Source organism: Coffea eugenioides, chromosome 5 (genome assembly GCF_003713205.1).
Source record: "Coffea eugenioides isolate CCC68of chromosome 5, Ceug_1.0, whole genome shotgun sequence".
Lineage (NCBI taxonomy): Eukaryota > Viridiplantae > Streptophyta > Magnoliopsida > Gentianales > Rubiaceae > Coffea > Coffea eugenioides.
The window spans coordinates 44,817,609-44,837,976 of record NC_040039.1 but is presented as its reverse complement, the minus strand read 5'-3'; the positions used below and the strand labels follow the sequence as shown (position 1 = coordinate 44,837,976).

General features: G+C 34.5%; 1 protein-coding gene across 1 annotated transcript; it reads right to left on the bottom strand.

The window, feature by feature from the left end:
* Positions 1-3,405: 3,405 nt before the first annotated feature.
* On the bottom strand, positions 3,406-6,130 carry LOC113771814 (pentatricopeptide repeat-containing protein At3g58590). The gene has a single exon (XM_027316372.1). It carries the CDS (start codon positions 6,128-6,130, stop codon positions 3,803-3,805), a length of 2,328 nt encoding a protein of 775 aa, XP_027172173.1. The 3' UTR covers positions 3,406-3,802.
* Positions 6,131-20,368: the final 14,238 nt, after the last annotated feature.

The following is a 20,368-nucleotide window of genomic DNA, read 5'->3' as shown; positions in this document are numbered from 1 at the left end:
GGTTTCCTTTGTTTTTTGATCAGTTAGGACGAAGATTGCTTAAATGGAGGAATTTAAGATTGTATTGATTGAGCAAGGATTTATGCACATGCCATAATTTCTTCTATAATAAAGTTTCCTGATCTTTTCTGCTAGGAAAATAGTGATAATAAATCTCAAAATATCATGTAACCGATAGTTAAATTTAAGAACTCCGTTTATTTCGTTTCGCGATATCGTCTTAATGGTCGGTCGGGATTGCACTCTTGTATTGAAGATTACAATCAATTTCAAGACCATATCTCTAAAACAGAATTTTTAGGATTTTTCTAGACAGCATACACCCGATTTACGTCAAAATTACCATAGAGATCCACACGTCATATTTATTGCATCCACAGTATTTAAACGCTTACTCAATTAATAGGATTGTCAATGGGACGGAATCAGTTTGATTTCAACCCACTCATTTAGGAAGAAATTAAGGCGAAATCTCGTGCTTAACTGGGTCTAATAGAATTTGGGTCTAACTATAGAGTAAAATTTAAATGTGAGCCAAACCTGAGCCTTATTAGTCTCAATCTGGTTAAAATCCGATCCAAGTAATAATTTGTTTAAATATTTATAACATAGACAATAATGTGTATAATTTATAGTTAAGTACATTATAACGTAAAAAATTAACAATTTATATATAGTCATATAACATTACATAAATATTAAACATATGTTTTATATAATTACGTATTTAATTTGTGAACTTTGGTCAAACCTAATTTAAGCCCGATGCTCTAATTAATTTGTGAGTCAAGTATGAATCCTTTCGGCTTAACTTGGGAGTTCAGGAGAGGAGAGAAAAGAAAAGAGAGGATAAGTTGTAAAAGAAAAGAAGAGAAAATATATAATTTTCTTCTCAAGTTGATTGAGAGTTTAGGAACGAAAAGAATGATTTTGGACACAATCGATATTATGGTTTATTGTTTAATATTTTATGAATATAAGTTGGCATTTTGAAAATGTTTAAAAGGTTAAGTGAAACTTTTCTTCCCATTTTCGAGAGGAAGGTTTTTAACCAATCTATCTCTCCATTTCCTACCACTTTCTTTTCTTTTCTTCCCACTTAAACTCCCAAACAAGTAAAACTTTAAATTAAACTTTGAATTTTCCTCCTTTCTCTTCTTTTCTCTCCAAATCTCAATTTCCAAACTAAGGGTCATTTGATAAAATTGAAATATGAAAACTGAAATTTGAATTTTGAATTCATTAAGTTACTGAATTATTAAGTACTAAATCCCTATTTGATAACCCAATTTAACATTTAAATTTAATGGTTTCAGATCTTAATGTGTTCAAATGTATTTGATAACCAAAAATAGTACATTTGGATTTATTAAGTGGCACTGAATTTTCTAAGCAAAACTTGCTTCAAAATTAAGTAATAAGCTATTTACTTATCACTTAATATGATATACACTTAAATGTATCAGATTTTATACTCAATAATTTAGTAACTTAATGAATTCAGACATTAGATTTCAGATTTTAAATTTCAATTTTCAAACTTGAATTTGAACTTCATATTTTAGATTTTAGTTTTATCAAACACACCCTAAATATGTATAATATATTCGAGTATATATCGCATTAGTAATAAGTGAATAATTTATCACTTATTTTTAGAAATAAGTTTTAATTAGTAAATTTAGTGACTTTAATTAATTCAGATATTGTATTTTTTGTTATTAAACGTATCTAATTATGTTAAGATCTGAATCCATTTGATTTAAGTGATGAATCGGGTTATCAAACAGAATTTGAGTCTTAATATGAATCCGAGTGCAAAAGCCCAAAATTTCAAAGGCTATATTTCTTTTGTGAGTCGAGCTTCAATTTGTCAAAATCTGACTCACAAAGCCCGACTGATAGCCCTACAAATTAACAATACTCTAGTAAATAATTACACTCGAGGCCTCTCTAAGGGAGTGCCCCTTTGGATACCCATTAGTGAAACCTTTATTTGTATACTCCTAGGATATAAAGAGCGCTGAAAAAGTTGCAAGTTTCTTTCCAACTCCAGTCCAATGTCAATCCTCACAAAGAACCAGAGTACCAAACACTGAGTAGAACCACCAGGCACTTGAAGACGTGAAGAATGAATGTGAAGCAACTGGCAACTCTCCGAAATGGGCAACTCTGACATTCCGGTGGCAACATTACTATGCATTTCGTCCATTTGTTTTGGGGAGCTAAATTACAATTAAATACAAAACAAACTCAGATGCTTTTTATAAATCATGAAGGTTTACAGAAAGAAAAGTAAAAGCCTTACATTGAGAACCAAGAACACAAAAAGAAATAGAATCTCAAACATAACATTACTAAAAAGCCTTATGATGACGATGTCAAGTTTAGAGAACTAAGCCGGCATTTGTAATAACGAACTGCCATGCAGACTTCTTAACCTAAATGAAGAGCCTTATACGTTGAAATAAGCGTTGCCAGAAAATTATGACTCCACTTTTTCTGCTTAAACTACAAATGTGAAGCATCATAGATCACGCTGACTCACTCCTTGATGGTCATGATAAGTGGCTGATGTTTTCATCTCCATTATGCTGGCAAAGATGCTGAAGAAATGACTACCTAAATACGCTTGAAGTTCAAGATAGTAACCAAATTTGAATGGACTACTTAAAGGTGACCAAGCAGAACAGGATAAGTTGGAGGCTTCAATAGTCAATACGAGGCCATCAATTATTCAGAGCAGACCAAATAGTCTAAAAGATTTTCAAGCACAATGACGCCACTCAAAGTGGACATCTTCTAGTTGGTTTGTTATCAGAAATTGATGACACTGTTGAGGGATGGCTAGGAGATGGTCTATCCTATTGTCATCATCCTGATAATGATTTTGCACACTAGTGCTTTCAGCATCACAAACTGCTTGTCATAGATTTGTATCTACCAAGTCCAAAGACCAAATTTATTTCCCAATCTAGTTATACAAACGGAGTGCTTTCTGCCAAACCTTGTGATAAGCTAGAACTAAATTCTTTCTTCCCACCACTCAGTGTGGTCAATAATCATCCTCAGATTTGCTCTGTCCCTCCAGCAGTCATGGGATAGCATATTTCATTTGGAGGCGACCACTTTGTTTATCATGACTGCAACAGTAACAAATCTGAGTTGCCATCACCAGTAACATTAACAAATCAGTGAGTCAAACGGATAGACAAGGACAAAAGATAAAGTATAAATTCCAACTTTCATGCCTCTAAGACGACAATAACTATTTTCTAGAACAAATTATTAAAAAGAAAAGGCCCAAGGTTCAGAGGGCTGGAAAAAATGGAAACGAAAAAAAAGAAAGACTAAAAACAAGCAAACACTAAATGAACAAGGATGCAAGCAAAGGATATCAACAAACAACAAAAGGGAAAGGGTATAGTGGACGCAAGAGCACTCCCTTCAATGACCATGTGCATTCGTCCTGCATAAGTGGTTTATAAAAAGGAGGCAAAACACTGCAGAGGATCAAAGCCTTATTTTGCTTCTAACTTCATCACTGAAGGATCAAATTCTGAAAGGAACACAGTGACACAAACTAAAGAAAAGTCAAATCTGTCAACCAGAAGAGGGCAGATCAATTTCACCAATATATGGATTTACGCTCATTATCTTTGACTTGTATAATTTTAGACCCATTTGTGATATTGAAGTACTTCAAGACTTCTATAAACAACCTCTTGCATGCTAATACAATTACCTCACACTGATCTCTGTGTAAGCAGAGTAGAATGTCAACTCATTTGCTCAAGGCTATTTACATGAGAAGGGCCACATTATGTGTGGTTCTTTTTCTCTTGCAGCCTTCAAGAAAGCTACGCCAAACAAGTGCATTTGGCGGGAAGGGCATCCCAGCAATTAACTCTTCAGCTTCTCTTAGATTGCCATATCTAGCCAATAAGTCAACGGCGAGGAGGTAGTGATCCATTTCTGGTTCAACTCCATACTCCGGTTTCATTTTCTCAAATAATTCCAACCCCTCTTTTACTAATCCCACATGCCTGCATGCTGAAATAACAGCAATTAAAGCAACCTTATCTGGCATGAAGCCCTCCGCCTCCATCTCTTTGAACTTTTCTAGTGCTTCATGAGCATGACCATGTAATCCAAGGGCTGAAATAATAGCAGTCCATGTAATAACATTCCTGTTTGTCATTTCATTAAAGATCTTAAATGAACACCCCAGGCTCCCACATTTTCCATACATATCAATCATTACATTGCAGACAAACGTGTCACAGCATTTAATATCAGTCTTAAAAACCAGACCATGAAGAGACCTTCCCAAAGCCAGGTTGCAAAGTTTGGAACAGATACTAAAGAGGCTAGCATAAGTGTAATTGTCTGGTCTTATCTTAGCTCTCTGCATATGATCAAAGAGATCAAAAGCTTCTCTATAATCACCATTTCGAGAACAAGCTGCAATTAAGATGTTCCAAGACACAATATCAGGTTCCTCAAGTGCAGAATATAGTTCTTGAGTCTTTTCATACTGCCTGGTTCTATTATAAATACCAGCAATCACATTGGAAGTGACTACAGAAATCGGTGTACACTTAGCATCCACAAATTTCAAGGCATCATCTATAAATCCATTTTTGGCATATGAACTGATAAGAGAGCTGGATACGTACTCATTATCATGATAGCCCATCTTTATTATGAATGAATGAAGCTGCTGCACCTCTAGGCCTACAGATGATTTAACAACACTAGAAAATGAAAACTCATTAGGACGATAGCTGCAGTGAAACATTTCTCGGAGTAGCAAAAGGGCAACAGAAGAGTTTCTATTTGAATAAGCCGCCATCAAAGAGTTCCAACAAACCAAATTCTTATGAGATATTTTGTCAAAACAAAGAAGGGCAATTTCCAATTTGTCATGTTTTGCATAGAAGTCAATCAAAGCACTGCCAACATATACGTCAGATTCCAAATTTCTCTTGATTATCTTAGCATGAATACATTTGCCATATGATGGGTCCTTCAGGCAAAGGCAGGAGTGTAGAACACTCACAAATGTCGTCTGGTTAGGAAAGGTTCCATTTCCACACATTTGCAAAAAGGTTGAAAATGCTTTATCTGGCCTATCACTTTTTGTCATTGCTCCAATGATAGTGTTCCATGATACAACATCCTTAACACCATTCTCCTCAAACATTTTCTCCGCTGAGCACATCTCCCCACACTTGGCATACATATTAATCAAAGAATTAGCCACTGAAACTGAGTCTTCAAACCCATACTTGACCACTAAGCCATGTATTTGTTCTCCCAGTTCCAAGTCAAATTCCCCAGTAAAACCAGCTAAAACACCTACAAAAGTCGATTGAGACAATTCCACTCCACTTATCAAGAGTTCAAGGAACATCTCAGTTGATTCTGTAACAAATCCGTGCTGCCCAAACAGAGATATCATACAATTCCATGTCACCAAGTTCTTTATAGTCATGTCCTCTAAAACCCGAGTGACTTCATCTAAACATCCATGACTCCCAAACACACCCAATAATGCAGTACCAACTATTGCATCAGCATGTAAAAATCCACTCTTTACAATCAATGCCAACAGTTGAAACCCTTGAACAAGATTCATCAAAGCAGAAGACAAAATGCCGCCAAATGTGAATTGTGTAGGCTTCAATCCTAAAATTCTCAGCTCACGGAACAACTTCCAGGCTTCCTCCAAAATACCATTTCGATTATAAGCTTTGATCATAGTATTATACGACACGACATTTCTTTGCGGCATTTTGTCGAACAGTTTACGAGCTGTAACAACTTCACCCAAAGAAGCGTACTTTGAGATGATAGTATTGTAAAGAACAATGGGTTCTGTTGGGTTTGGACCCATTGTAATTGTGATTGCATGGAAGGCTTTGATTGCGTTGACTGATTGAACCCTTGTGGGTTCTTGAAGTAGGTCAATGAGTCTCTGGTGTGTGACATTTTCTCCATATAAATGTTGATGAAGATGCAGGTTTTGGAAGGAAATGGAGTGATAAAGCTTCTGAGTGGAACAGAGGTGAGTAATTCCACAAAATAGTGGTAAATTCTTTGATGCAATTGAAGTTGTCTTTCTCATGCAGCAGAGGTTTTAAGTTTTAACAATAAAATGGCATGCCTATTTTGACTGCGTTGAGGAACCGGCTACTTAATTAAACCTATTATGAGTAATTTAGTTCCTATATTTTATTCTTTTTCTGGGTGAATCCCTTTTAAAATTTTGGCATGAAACCTAAAGTTTTATTTTGGATGTCGTATTTTAATTGTAAAAATTAACCTATGTTGTGCTCTATTATCCTTTTTTTTTTTTCAAAACAAAATACAGAATGTATTAAGTGTCTAATCCGAGGTTCCTTGTAAGAATAGTGACTTGCTAATGTAAACAGAGTAAATTACCATTTGCGCATAAATTTAAGGTAAACAAATTGCAAGGCCTTTACTTGGTATCTTATCTGAGTAAAATGCATTTCTTTTTTCGTTGTGGGTGAATGTTAATGACAGTTGGAGAACGGTATATGCAAAGAAAGAAGACTATTCAAAAGTTTCCACCTTCCACTGCTTTGTTATGGCGATTCATTATAAAATGTTGCCTCTGAGTTGTTAAATTGCTGGCTTTATTACAATTTATACACTCACTCAAGCGAATTTGGAAAACCTCTGCCATTCTTAAATGTTTGCAGATCGGTTAATATTCTTAGGTCCAACTTCTGCTGCATGGATGCCTTCTTGCAGTAATTATTATTTCATCTATAAATGGTAAAAGGTTCCTTCTTCCAGATGCTGCCTGGTGGTACTAAAGTACCTAATATTGTATCAAACTTCATTAAGCTTCGAGAGCTTTTCAAGCATGCCCTCTATTTGGAAGAAGAAGAAAAGGTGTCTTTCATGCATCAGATGGACAGTAGACGTCCATTTCATTATCCTAACTTCCGAAAGCAAACTATTACCTTTTCTTGCTGACTTTACAGTTAGCCATGTGAGCGTAGATATAAGAAACTGAAACGTACCTGCACCAGCTTGATGATCATTTATAAACAATCACATTTTTAAGTACTACTTTCCTGGCAAGCATTTACTCTTTAGTTAGTTCAGTCATATGTCATGACGGCTTTCAATAAAGTGCCACAAGTGAAAATGCTATTTTTATTATGAAGAGGTTAATAAAAACATTTTAACAAAGTTCACATGCATTGCACATTCTTATTATCAAAACAAAATCATGTAACAGTGGATGTGCATGCAGAAGGATTATAGCACATCTTCTGATCTAATTTCAGAAAGAATGTTTCTTCACTCCGCCAAAAGTACGTTACTAGGGATTTGAAAAGTGATGGTAGGGATCAGGTCCTCCGGGACTGGAACGCGCAGGCTGGTAATGACCTTCACTGCTGCTGTCAAATTGATAATCTTCCTCTAGTACTTTCCTTCTGTCAAAAAATGCCCGGAATTGCTCGGTTATTTTCACTCTGTGATGAAATGGTGAAAGAGGCCGAGCTTCTGACCCCATTGCCAAAAGCAGAAAAATGGCAATGGCAAGACACAAGAAAAACTTCGAGCAAGACATTATTGGCTCTTGGGGGTACTAACTAACTCTGGCAGGAGTTGGGTATCAGATGATCTTAAGCCCTGGTATATATAGATAGTTTCCTACTCTTAAGCTGAAATGAAGTGGGAGACGAGTTCAATGCAGCCAATCTGTTGAAAGATAAGAGAAGTCCAAGTCATTGGAATCAAATAGAAGGTTATCAACCTTGGATCTCATGCCCATCATTCTGAAACTATAATGAATTTGTAGACATTGGTAAGGATATTTAAAATATAAGCAAGCAACGTGTATATCTAGTCAGCGAATGTTTGTCTTGTTAGCTCTTAATGACATCGAATAGCCCCAACTCTGACCTTGTAATGGAGTCTACTCTCAGAACTTCCTCTGTGATGCATCCAAAGGTCAATGTCATACAAAAATGTGGCTTCTTGTGTGCGGCACTTTATCTCCACTTCCTCTTATAAAGGTCGTCATCGTGATGTAGAGTTAACTATATCCACATTGCATTTGAATCTAAATTAATGCAGTCAAGGACTCAAAATTTTAAGATAGCTGCAACTCCTGCACCTGACCATTAAGAAGCAGAACAAAGGACCAATGCTTCTCTAGAAGCTGTTAAACAGACTGTAATTATTGTTGTTGTTGTTGTTGTTTTGGTCAAACCGGGACAGTTAATTGATTGTGATTAATTCCTACAAAAATTTTGCAGGATATCAGGCAAATGCCCGCGATTAGCCTATAGTAACTGTGACATGCACTGCAGGAAGTTCAACATCAGTATCCAGTTTTACTCCTAATTGGGTATACATCTACTTATCCATTTACTGATCTATGCGAAGAGGAAAAGGAGCTCAAGTCAAAGAAAGCACTGAACATCGTGACTCTTAAGAATATATCTCAATTTCTAGTCTTTAACCAGATGTTCTTTACTGAGTCCAGTAACATTGTGTTTGAATCTTCTAGGAATGAATATCACCAATAAAGATTAGAATTTTCCATCACTTGCAGCAAAAAAGGAGTAAAACCTACAGAACTTTTGCAGAAACAGGCTCATTGGATGAAATGTGAATAGAAGTATATGCTCAAAGGGTACAACTATGTGACCATACACTGTAGGAACTCTGTATAGGGTAGTTTGGTCAGGCATTTTTGACTTGCCTTTCATTTGAGGCATCTTATAGCATGAGATATGTGGCTGGTCTTTACTGTCTAGACACAATGACAAATCCATACCAAGTTCTCAAGAATCGACATTAACCAGAGACAATGTAGCAACTATTCATACTGAAGGGGAAATAAAAACACCAATGCCACTATTAAAGACTACGAAATTCTGGGTACATTCTTTTAGATCAGTCACAGAAGGAATACCTATTTCCTTTCTGAATCTAATATTTCTTGTTCTGAATTGATATGAGCATTATTTTGCACTTTCCTCATTATTAATCTATGTGCACTAAGAGCATAACTTATTCTTTTTCAGTCATTAGGTTGACAAAGAAGAAACTGAGAAGACAAACAGTGTGGCTAAGATTGAGGTTCCAAAAATTAGAGATCCTGTGTTCTAATCCCTCTATCCCCTCCCTGCTTCTTAAATCCCACCCTCCCCTGCTGCAAAAAAAAAATAAAGAGAAGACAAACAGTGAAAGGAATGCTAGTTAGGAAGTAATGATGCCAACTAATCATTCACGCTATTTGCTGTACATGAATAGATTTATATGTATAACGCATCTAAAGTGCATTGCACAATCATTTTTACTGTTATCTACTCTTGTTTAACTTGCCAATCCTGTTGTCACTTAATTATATAAAGCATTGAAGAACAGCCTAGACATGGCCAGTAGTTGCAGTAGCATTCATGATTTCTTTATTCAGCGTTGTTTATCAACATATATTGGCTCATAAAAAAGCACTTAAAGTGCTATTGTTTGATGAATTACTGAAATACCAACAGAAAACCTGAGAAACAAGACAAATGCCTACATGGAACAGACTTTTCCTCGTCAGTTGATTAAGAGAGACAAAGTTCATGGGACATCTTATGACTGACTTTTACTGCATTATCAAATTGTTTAGTGACCGCCCTTATAAAGCCTTTTCCACTTGAAAATCATTCTTTAATTGATGCTGCAAAGAGACTCCAATGGCATACTCAAGAGAGATATGATGTCAAATGCTGTTGCAACTCGCTACCTCAAGTAAATAAATCGGCGGTGGCTGCACTTTTCAACCATGGTTCGCCGTATCGGCTAATACCGATACGTATTGGCCGAGTCGTAACTGGAACGGAGGGGATCGGTACGAGTCCGATCCCTGAATCGCGAATATTACCATATCCACGACGACTCGCTCTAACTCGACCGATATTGGCCGATTCGAATCCGTGATGCATAATATCGGCCGATATATCCGAGTCAAACTCAAAGTCGACTTGGATATTTTTTTAAAACTGTGATTTTTTTGGTATTTTTCAATTTTAGTAATTTTTTCAAAATTTTTGGAAATTTTCATGCGTTATAATGTGTGTATCACCCGATATTCAACCGATATGTCGCGATGAATGTGGAATAACCGAAACAGCGGCGCGACTGCGACCCGCGATGGCGAACCATGTTTTCAACAGTGTCTGCATCAATTCCTCACAGTTCCCAGTGCTGTGCTGGTAATGACCTTTTTAAATTTCAGTGTCACCAAGATCTTGCACTTTTTTCATCTAGAAATCTGACTCTTGTGATCACATAACATAGCCGATCACAAATTCATGGCTTTCTTGAATTAACATAACAGTGCGTACGAACACAGGTTCATTGGTCCAAGAAACCTTTTATCCGGGAAACATCCAAATTCTGAAGAAATAAACATAACGTGGTGCATGATCAACTTGAAACTGACCTATCAATTTTGACTCTGGAAGAACTTTTGATTGGCCTAATAAGCACTTGATACATGAGGACAGAAAGAATAAGACAGCACAGTAGTAATCAGTATGTCCTGCGTTCAAAGATAAGCTAAAAGCTAAATGTTAATTTAAGTCCAACTAGCTTCCACTTCCAGACTTTTTGTAGCTTTAACTGGTCATGTATTCCTGATCAATTGGAATTTATAGTTGTGGGATTGTGTTTGTCTGAACGAAGATGTATATTATTCAAGAACATATATATATATATGTATATATACACACACACACCTTGCATTTGAATAGCCATATCATGTTAGTCCTCCATTCTGTTCAACATGATCTCAATCCAAATTCTTATCAAGTTTCTTGATTCAAATATTTGATCCTTTTTTTTTCTGAGTATTTGAGACCTAAGAGTCCTCATAGTGTCTTAGTGGTATGCCTTATCTCAACTTTTAACCTACTGCACTCAAAGCATATCTCGCAATACTTATTTATGAATCTAGTCTTCGATCTTAAAAAGTAGCTAAATTTTAATACAACCTACTAAATTTAGTAGTGGTTATCCCCTTATTAAAAAGATGAATTTTAGTACAACCTACTAAATCTGGTTGTGGTTATCCCCCTATTTAAAATACTTGAGCATTGTAACATACTCTTTGTTAACACAAGCGGAGATAAAAAAATGTTTATATATGTGTAGAAATATCCACCGAGCACTTGTTGCCAAAAGTAGAATATCTAAATTTCGTCAATTCTTTTGGCATGAAATTAATCACATTTAAATTCAGCAAGGGCAGCTCAAATTCTAAAAATTTAAAGGAAAAAAAATAAAAGAAGAAGAACGCCCAAGTTGACAAAAAGAAGAATAAGAAGGCATGAAAATTAATGATTGACCAAAGAATAAAATGAAAGCAAAAAAAAATCAAATAGTCGCTCATCTCAATGTTTTAATTTTTCTATCAAGTAAAATGTTACATCGATTAAACTTGGGAATATCAATTGGGTGTATAAAATCTACATATATATCTAAATAAAACTATCTATACTCTTTTCTCAAAATCTTGGATGCAGCCTTCTTCATTGAATCAATCTCAGCATCCCCATCAGCTTTCCTTTTTCGAGAATTCATAGCAGGAAGAGGTAAAATAAAAGAATGGGCTTGAAAATCAGAGATAAATGCAGCTGAGGAAAGTAGTGCTGGTGGCTGTGAATTAATGAACAACTGAGTAATGTCTCGAAGTGGGCTTCTGAACCTTCTTTTAACAACTGGGGCAGGAAATTTTTTGGCATTTTCAAGAATTGGTACATTGGTTTCTTTCTTTGTGAACCCATATGGGACGATGATGTTTTCTTTGTCACCACGTTCCATGTTTGATGTTCTGAATTCTGATACGGTGTTTTGGTGGTGGTGGTGGGGTGGAGATGGGGTAGGCTGTTAAGCAAGTGGTGAGAATTCCCAAGTTCCATTTGAGGTATTTGTAGTTGAAGGTGGAGATGAAACGGGTGATTGATGAATGAATTTGTTTGAATTTTTGGAGGGTTAAGTTTGAAACTTGGTTTTTTTTTTAAAAAAAACCATCTTTTAACACTTCTTTTCCTTCAAATTTTCTTTTGAAAGGAGGAGGAAGAGGGAGGGTTGTGGATTTGAATTTGTGGGAATTTTTGGAATCTTTGTAGTGTGTGACTGTGTGTAGATATGGTAGGTAGAGGGAAAGGAAATCAAAAAACTGAAACTGAAAACGTTAATTTGGATTTGCGGGAAATCGAGGCGCCGGCGCGGGCACGGAAAGGAGGGAAGGCTTTGGGATTTGGAAATTTTTAGTAATACTAATCGAGTCCAATACTTTAATTCCATACCAGAATGGCCAAAATTTTACTGCTACTTTTCCTTTCTCAGCATAGAATCTATGGAGATTTGTCTGATATTAGTCTCAATAGTTGCTGATAATTTCTCTATTTACTGTGTGTATAAATGCGTCAAATATCTTTTATTGCTGATTAATTTATAGCTGGTTATTAACTGGAACTTAAAAGTTTCAGTAAAAAATGCAAGGTTTGCTCTTTGAGTTGGAGTGGACATTTTATTCAATTTGATTGAAAACTTAATACTCCCAATGCTGGAAACGCGAAAGTAACAACTCCAGATTTTTTTTAAACAAAGGAATAATTTTTTTAAAAGGATTGATTAACCTGATCAGGCTACCAAAGACTTAATTTCCAAATGTTATCTAGCATAAAATTAATTTCTGTGATCCTAAGACTACCTCCATGTGTTGGATTTCTATTTTCTAAAGTAAATTTCTAAAGTTTTTCATGAATACATTTCTCAATCAACTTTTTGCATTACATATGTCAAGCCATTACTCTTTTTTTTTTTTAGGCATTAAAAAGCAGTAATCCAATAGTTTCTACTCACATATCCTGTAAAATTTCTAAATTTCTAACATTTTTCGTGAATATATTTCTCAATGAATTTTTTACATCACATATGTCAAATTAGTATAGTATATTTTTTTTACAAATTAAAAAGTTGCAATCCAAAAGTTTCTTGTAAAAAGTAGCAATCCAATCTAATATTAGTTTTTTTTAGGCCTTCATAAATGTTCTATATTCTAGCCAAGTTTCAATTCTCAATCTTAACCTTAACACTAAAATGAAGCTTTGGGCTCAGTTTGAGGCTTTCGGCCCACAAAAACCAAAACATCCCATTTCATCTCTTTTTGAATGTTCCAATGTGAACAATTGTATAAGATAATATCATCCCTTACTGAAAAAAAAATACAAAATCTTCATAATACTTCATTATTCCTGGAAATGTTCGTTTAACAAAAATTATTATTTCCCAGTCAATTGGAGGCCTAATGGCCATTTACATAATAATTGCACGACAATCGGAAACACCAATTTAATCCACTGATAACAAAGACTTAATTGGATATGGAGGAAGGGAAAATAAAATGACCCCTAACTATCGCTAATTCCTCTGATTATTGTTTGAAAAAAAAATTGCAACAATAATGTTCTGACGGAGTTCTGGTACAAAACTATGCCTGCCGAGCTGACACAGCCCGACAAGAGAGAGAATTTTTTTTTTTAAATGTTTGGCTACCAGCCCAACAGCCACAGCCACAGCCACAGGGAAATCTGTAAAAAAAAATTGCCTATTGACATCCTGCAGCTTTTTTTTTTTTAAACATCAAAACTACTAGGCTTACTAAACCCGACAGCCATGATAAATTTTCAAAAAATCTGGCGGCCATCAAAAGTTAAAAGAAAAAAAAAAGGGCTGCATGGCCCCAATATATAGCAAACAACTAAATACAAATATTCATCCCTTTTTTTGTGGGAAACTCAAATGCAGATACAGATGTAGGTGGTAACATGTCAGTAGTGGGATGGAGTAGTACTATGGCAATCAGTAACTTCTTCCTCTTTTTTTTTCCCCCTTTTTTTGGGTAATACTTGTCCTACTAATACTACTTATAGATTCTTAAAAAAATTTAAAAACCTTTTTAACTTTTATATAAAAAAAATTTTAAATCAAAAAGTTGTAAGGACTATTAGAAATTATTTAGTGTTGTTAGTTAATCATATTTGTTTGTTTTGTTTTATCTAATTAGTAGAATTAGTGGAGTAGTTAGTGGAATTAGTGGAGTAACTAGTGGAGTTATTGGGATAGTTAGTGGAGTTGTTTTGAACTCTATAAGTAGAATAATTTCATATTATGAGTTAAGTAAGTTTTACAAAGAAATAAACTCTTGTCCTTTACTTCTCTTATTATTTTTCTCAATAATTGTGACAGTGGCATCAAAGCTAGGTTCGTGAGTGAAAACAAAAGTGAGTTAAGAAAATTGTGTTGGTAAATTATGATAGCCACCGACAATTTTGTGCAGCCAACAATTCCTCGCTTTGATGGTTACTATGATCTTTGAAGTATACTAATGGAGAACTTCTTGAGATCCAAGAAGTATTGGCAGGTTGTTGAATTTAGAGTAGAAGAACCAACAGTTGGAGTAATATTGTCAGAGGTGCAGAAAACGGAGTTGGAAGCATTGACATTGAAAGATCTTAAAGTCAAAAATTACCTTTTCAAGCTATTGATCGAGCCCATTTTGGAGACCAATTCTTAGCCAAAGATACCTCAATAGAATTTGCGGACTCTACGAAGAAGAAGTATCAAGAACAATATGAGGCAAAGCAGTGCAGTTCAACCTCTTCGGACTGAATTTGAGACTTTTACGCATAAAGTCAAGCGAGTCGGTTACAAATTATTTCGTAAGAACGATGGCAATCGTTAACAAGATGAGAATCCATGGAAAGAATTTGGAGGATGTTACCATTGTCGAGAAGATTTTTTGATCGATGACAATAAAATTTAATTTTGTTGTATGCTGTGTAGAGGAATCGAAAGTTATTGATACATTTTCAATTGATGAGTTGGAGAGTTCTTTATTGATTCATAAGCAAATAATTAACCTGCAAGAGAAAGAGGAGCAAGCATTGAAGGTTTCAACAGAAAATCACTCAACATGGAAAGAAGGCAGAGGAGCAAGCATTGGAGGTCATCTATCAACAACTCAAAGACCAAAGTCAACAGACAAGTCCAATATTGAATGCTACAAATGTCATAGGTATAGTCATTATCAGTCCAAACGTCGAACTAATTTGAATAGGTAAAATAAAAAATGACTAATTTTACAGAAAAAGAAGAAAAAGTATCTCTTTTGATGGTGTGTCACATGAGTGAAGAAACTCAACAAAATATGTAGTATTTAGACACCAGTTGTAGCAATCACATGTGTGAAGATAAAAAGACATTTTCTGAGTTAAACGAGTCATTTCGTAATACTGTTAATTTTGATAGTAACTTTATAATTTCCGTTATGGGAAAAGGAAGGGTAACTATCTAAACTAAAGAAAATTCCTCTATTCACACTATCACTGGCGTCTTTTTGTTCTAGATTTAAAGACAAAATTTGTTTAGTGTGAGTCAGTTGCTAGAAAAAAGGTACAAAATTTTTATCAAAAATGGTGTATGTCGAGTTTGAGATGCAAAGTTAGGTTTCATTGCTCAAATTAAGATGACGACAAATCGTATGTTCCCACTCTATTTATAGAACTTGACTCATTTATGTTTCTCAATAAAATCGAAAGATGTGGTATGGTTATGATATATTCATTATGGATACCTAAATTTTGGTGGATTAAAAACTTTGCAGCAGAAAAATATGGTGGCTGGTCTATCTCAATCACAATTCCTTCAGAAATTTGTGAAGAGTGTGTCGTTGTCAAACAATATCGGGATAGCTTTTCAAAAAGAAAATCATAGAGAGCAAAGAACGTTTTGAAACTGGTTCACTCTGATTTATGCGAACTCATAATTCTATCATCTAATGGTAAAAAATGTTATTTTATGATGTTTATTGATGATATAATTGAAAATTTTGGATCTATTTTTTACAGAAAAAATCTAAAACATTTTCAACTTTCAAAAATTTCATGACTCTTGTCGAAAAGGAAGCAGACACGTCCATAAAATTTTTTCACAGTGATCGTGATGGAGAATATAACTCACAAGAATTTATAAATTTTTGTGAGGAACATGAAATTCAGAAGTAGCTTACAGCAGCTTATACGTCATAACAGAATGGTGTTTCGGAGAGGAAGAATCGTATAATATTGAACATGGTGAGGAGTCTTTTGACAAAAAGTAGTATTACAAAAAGTTTTTGATCTCAAGCTGTTAACTGGAGCATTCATATATTGAACAGAAGTCCCACACTTGCTGTTAAAAATATAACATCTAAGAAAGTATGCAGCGGACGAAAACTAACAATGGATCACTTCAAAATTTTTGGATGCATTACCTTTGCTCATATTTCAGAGCAAAAGAGGACAAAGTTAGACAATAAGGGGGAGAAATGTATTTTTCTTGGTGTTACTGATTAGTCAAAAGCCTATAAGGATTATAATTCTATCCCTAAGAAAATTGTCATTAGTCGGGATGTAATTTTTTTTGAGAAAAATTTTTGACCATGGAACAGCAATGTTATTAAACAACAAATACCTGCTGATTTTGATGAAATTTAAGAAAACAAACAGTAGTTGACAGAACAAATTCCACCAAATGGTCCAGATAATGTACCAAATTTTCAAACAATAGTAGAAGATGAAGAACGGCCTCAACGTATTAGAAAAATACCTGCATGGATGATTGATTATGAAGTAACTGGAATTGATCAATCTGAGAACTCACTTACATATTTTGCTTTATTTTTCGATTGTGATTCTACAGTTTTTGAAAAGACTATCAAAGATTTAAAGTAGCAGAAAGTAATGGATGAAGAAATTACAGCTATTGAACGAAATAACACGTGGGAGTTAACCAATCTTCCAGAAGGACAAAAATCTATAGGTGTCAAGTCGGTGTAAAATACGAAATTAAAGGAGAATGTAGAAGTTGACAAGTACAAGGCACGTTTGGTCTCTAAAGGCTATAAGCAAGAGTTTGGCGTGGATTATGGAGAAATCTTTGCTCCATTCGCAAGGCATGACACGATCAGGATAGTGATTGTATTGGCAGTACAAAATTTATGGCTTATTTTCCAGTTGAATGTGAAATCAGCATTTTTATATGATAATCTACAAAAATGGGTATTTATTGATCAATCTTTTGGTTATGTGAAAGTTGGAAGTGAATATAAGGTGTACAAACTCAAGAAAGTATTATACGTGTTAAAACAAACCTCACATGTTTGGTATAGTCGTATAGATGTTTATTTTTCTAAGGAAAGATTTAAAAAATGTCCATATGAATATACATTTTTTTTATAAAAATTGGAGATGGAGATAAATTGCTCATTATTTGCTTATATGTTGATGATTTTATTTTTACTAAAAATGATAATGCCATGTTTGAGAAATTCAAGAAATCTATTATGACTGAATTTGATATGTCTGATGTTGAAAAGATGCATTATTTTTTGGGCATTAAAGTGGTGCAATCTACTGCCAAAATTTTTGTCTCTTAAAGAAAATATGTGCAAGAAATTCTGAATAGGTTTCAAATGAAAAATTGTAATTTTGTTAGTACGTCAGTTGAAATAGGTTTAAAACTCATCAGAAAATCTGAAGGAAAGAGAGTTGATAGTATCCTACAATCAAATTATAGGAAGTCTGATGTATTTAACGGCAACTAGGCCTGATATTATGCATATTATAAGTCTTATTAGTAGATACATGGAAAGTCCAAAAGAGACACATCTTCTAGCTGTCAAGAAAATTTTTTGATACTTGCAGGGAACCATTGAATAAGGGTTGTTCTACAAGAATGGTGAAAAATCATATCTGTTTGGTTTTACTAACAGTAACTAGACAGGTGATTCTGATGATAAAAAAGTACATCTGCTATGTATTCATGATGGATTTAGCAATTATTTCATGGTGTTCAAAGAAACAACCAATTGTTACTTTATCAACAACTGAAACAGAGTATGTAGCTATAACAACTTGTACCTATCAAGCAATTTGGTTAAGAAATATTCTTGAAGAGTTGCATTTTCGGCAAGAATCAGCTACTACAATTTATTGTAGCAATAGTTCTGCTATCAAACTCTCTAAAAATCCAGTTCTACATGAAAAATCAAGCACATAGACGTGAGGATTCATTTTCTAAGGAAGTTCACAAGGGATGAAATAATTGATTTTCTTTATTGCAAAAGTGAAGATCAAATTGCTGACATAATGACCAAACCATTGAAGTTATCCACGTTTCAGAAATTAAAAGAACTGCTTGAGTTTGTGCAATTGATAAGTCCTATTAAACTGAATGTTTGAAAAACTTTCAGTTTAAGGGAGAGATTGTTAAAAATTATTTACTGTTGTTAGTTAATCATATTTGTTTATTTTGTTCTACCTAAGTTGTGGAGTTAGTGAAATTAATGGAATAACTAGTGGAGTTATTGGGATAGTTAGTGGAGTTGTTTTGAACTCTATCAATAGAACAATTTCATATTATGAGTTAATTAAGTTTTGCAAAGAAATAAACTTTTGTCCTTTACTTCACTTATTATTTTTCTCAATAATTGTAACAACATGTGAAAATACAGTGGGACAGAAGTAGAGAGGAAGATGAGTGCATGTGTGAGTGTGAGGAGACGAGGAGGAGGACCGGGAGGAGATCGGAGGTGGGGGAAAAAAGGTAAAGACAAAAGTGGAAAGAGAGATATAAGGAAATTATGTTGAACAAAAGAAGGGAAATGAGTATATTAGTATAGGAGTAGGCCAGTAATAACGTATCTTCTCTCATTCCTCACATGTCTCTCAACACCCTTATCTTCTTCTCTCGTCACTCCTTTTTTTTTTTTTTTTTTTCTTTCTTACCATTTCAAAGCTGCTGCTGCTGCTACTACTGATGAGGAAAATTCCACTCAAAAAAAGGTTGATGGGCTAACTTGAAGTTAAAAAAAAAAAAACTGCAGCAAGCCAAACTTTTTGGAAATTTATTATGGCTACTAGGCTTACTAAGCTCGTCAGCCTTGAAGTTTTTCTTTTTTTAAAAAAAAAAAAAAAACTGCAGGCTGTCGGGTTGATAGCCCGACACTTTTTTGCAGATTTCCCAGAAACATTTACAAAAAAGAAAAAAAATTCTCTCTTACCAGAACTCTGTCAGAGCGTTATTGTATTTTTTTTTTAAACAATAATCAAAGGAATTAGCCCCTAACCATGGATTCTACCTTAACTTGGTTAGAATATCAGCACACGAATTACCTTCCCTCCTGGTCAACAGCGAGACAGGGTGGTGTGAAAAGAATTGCATTTTGTAAGTGTGTAGTGGGTTGGACATGCATGAATTGGTCTTCATATGTTGGGCCAAAGTTCATCCAAACCAAATGGTTAATTCCTCTGTGCAAGAAGTGGATTTGGTCTTGTTGCCAATTTACTCGATTATGTAGAGTTGATGTTTTTCAAGTGGCAGGATTTTAGGGGTGGGGTGGATGGTAAAGCCCAATCTAATCTTGGACTCCTCATTTTCTGGGGAACCATGTAGCCCAAGCTGCCATAAGTCATTTAACCAGCCTATCTTAATTGTTGGTTCAAGCAAAAATGTTAAAACCTCGGCAAATTTTATTTTTTTGGGCACCAAAAGGAAAGAAAAAGGATCACAAGTTCTCTTTAATTTTCTTTAAATCACTCTAAGAATTTGTATAAAATGTAGGACATTATATTCTATTTAGTCACATGTATAATATGTGTAAATTTTTGAATCAGATGATGCTACGTTAAAATTCAATAGTATTTTTGTTTTTCAATCAGAACTTTTCTGAAGGGAGAAACGAGAAGATGCACGTAAATGTGAATATCTATTGTATCTTAATGTATTATTCTTAATTTTGCAGTACTCTTGACAAATTCCATGCATGGCATGCAATACTCCAAAATAAATGTATCACAGTATATGTTGATTCTAAAAATTGTCCAAGGCAAAACCTATGCACTTACTTTCTCACCCGTAGAAATCACAGTTCTTGATTGTAAAACTGTCCGAGGCAAAACTTAGGCACTTAACTCTTTCCCCCAGAAGTCACAGAGCTTAGTAACCACTATCCAAATAATAGAGTGAAATTAGTCACAGAATACTAGTTATAGACGTACTCCTAACTCCTAAGTATCATGTAAAAGTTCGTATTGCATTCTTTAGTTTCTGTAGTCACATGCAATTCTTAATACCACTCAACTTGTACTATCTGCAAATGTACATAAATGTCTCTCCCTATATCATGTCGCCTTATATTAAAAGCGTCGGGGCAAAAAAAAAAGGATGCATTAAGGTACTTAGGATGAATCAATTTAATTAAGCACATATATTG

Bases quoted from the DNA above. Each gene is read 5' to 3' on its own strand.
- LOC113771814 (XM_027316372.1), bottom strand. From the start codon at position 6,130: ATGAGAAAGACAACTTCAATTGCATCAAAGAATTTACCACTATTTTGT.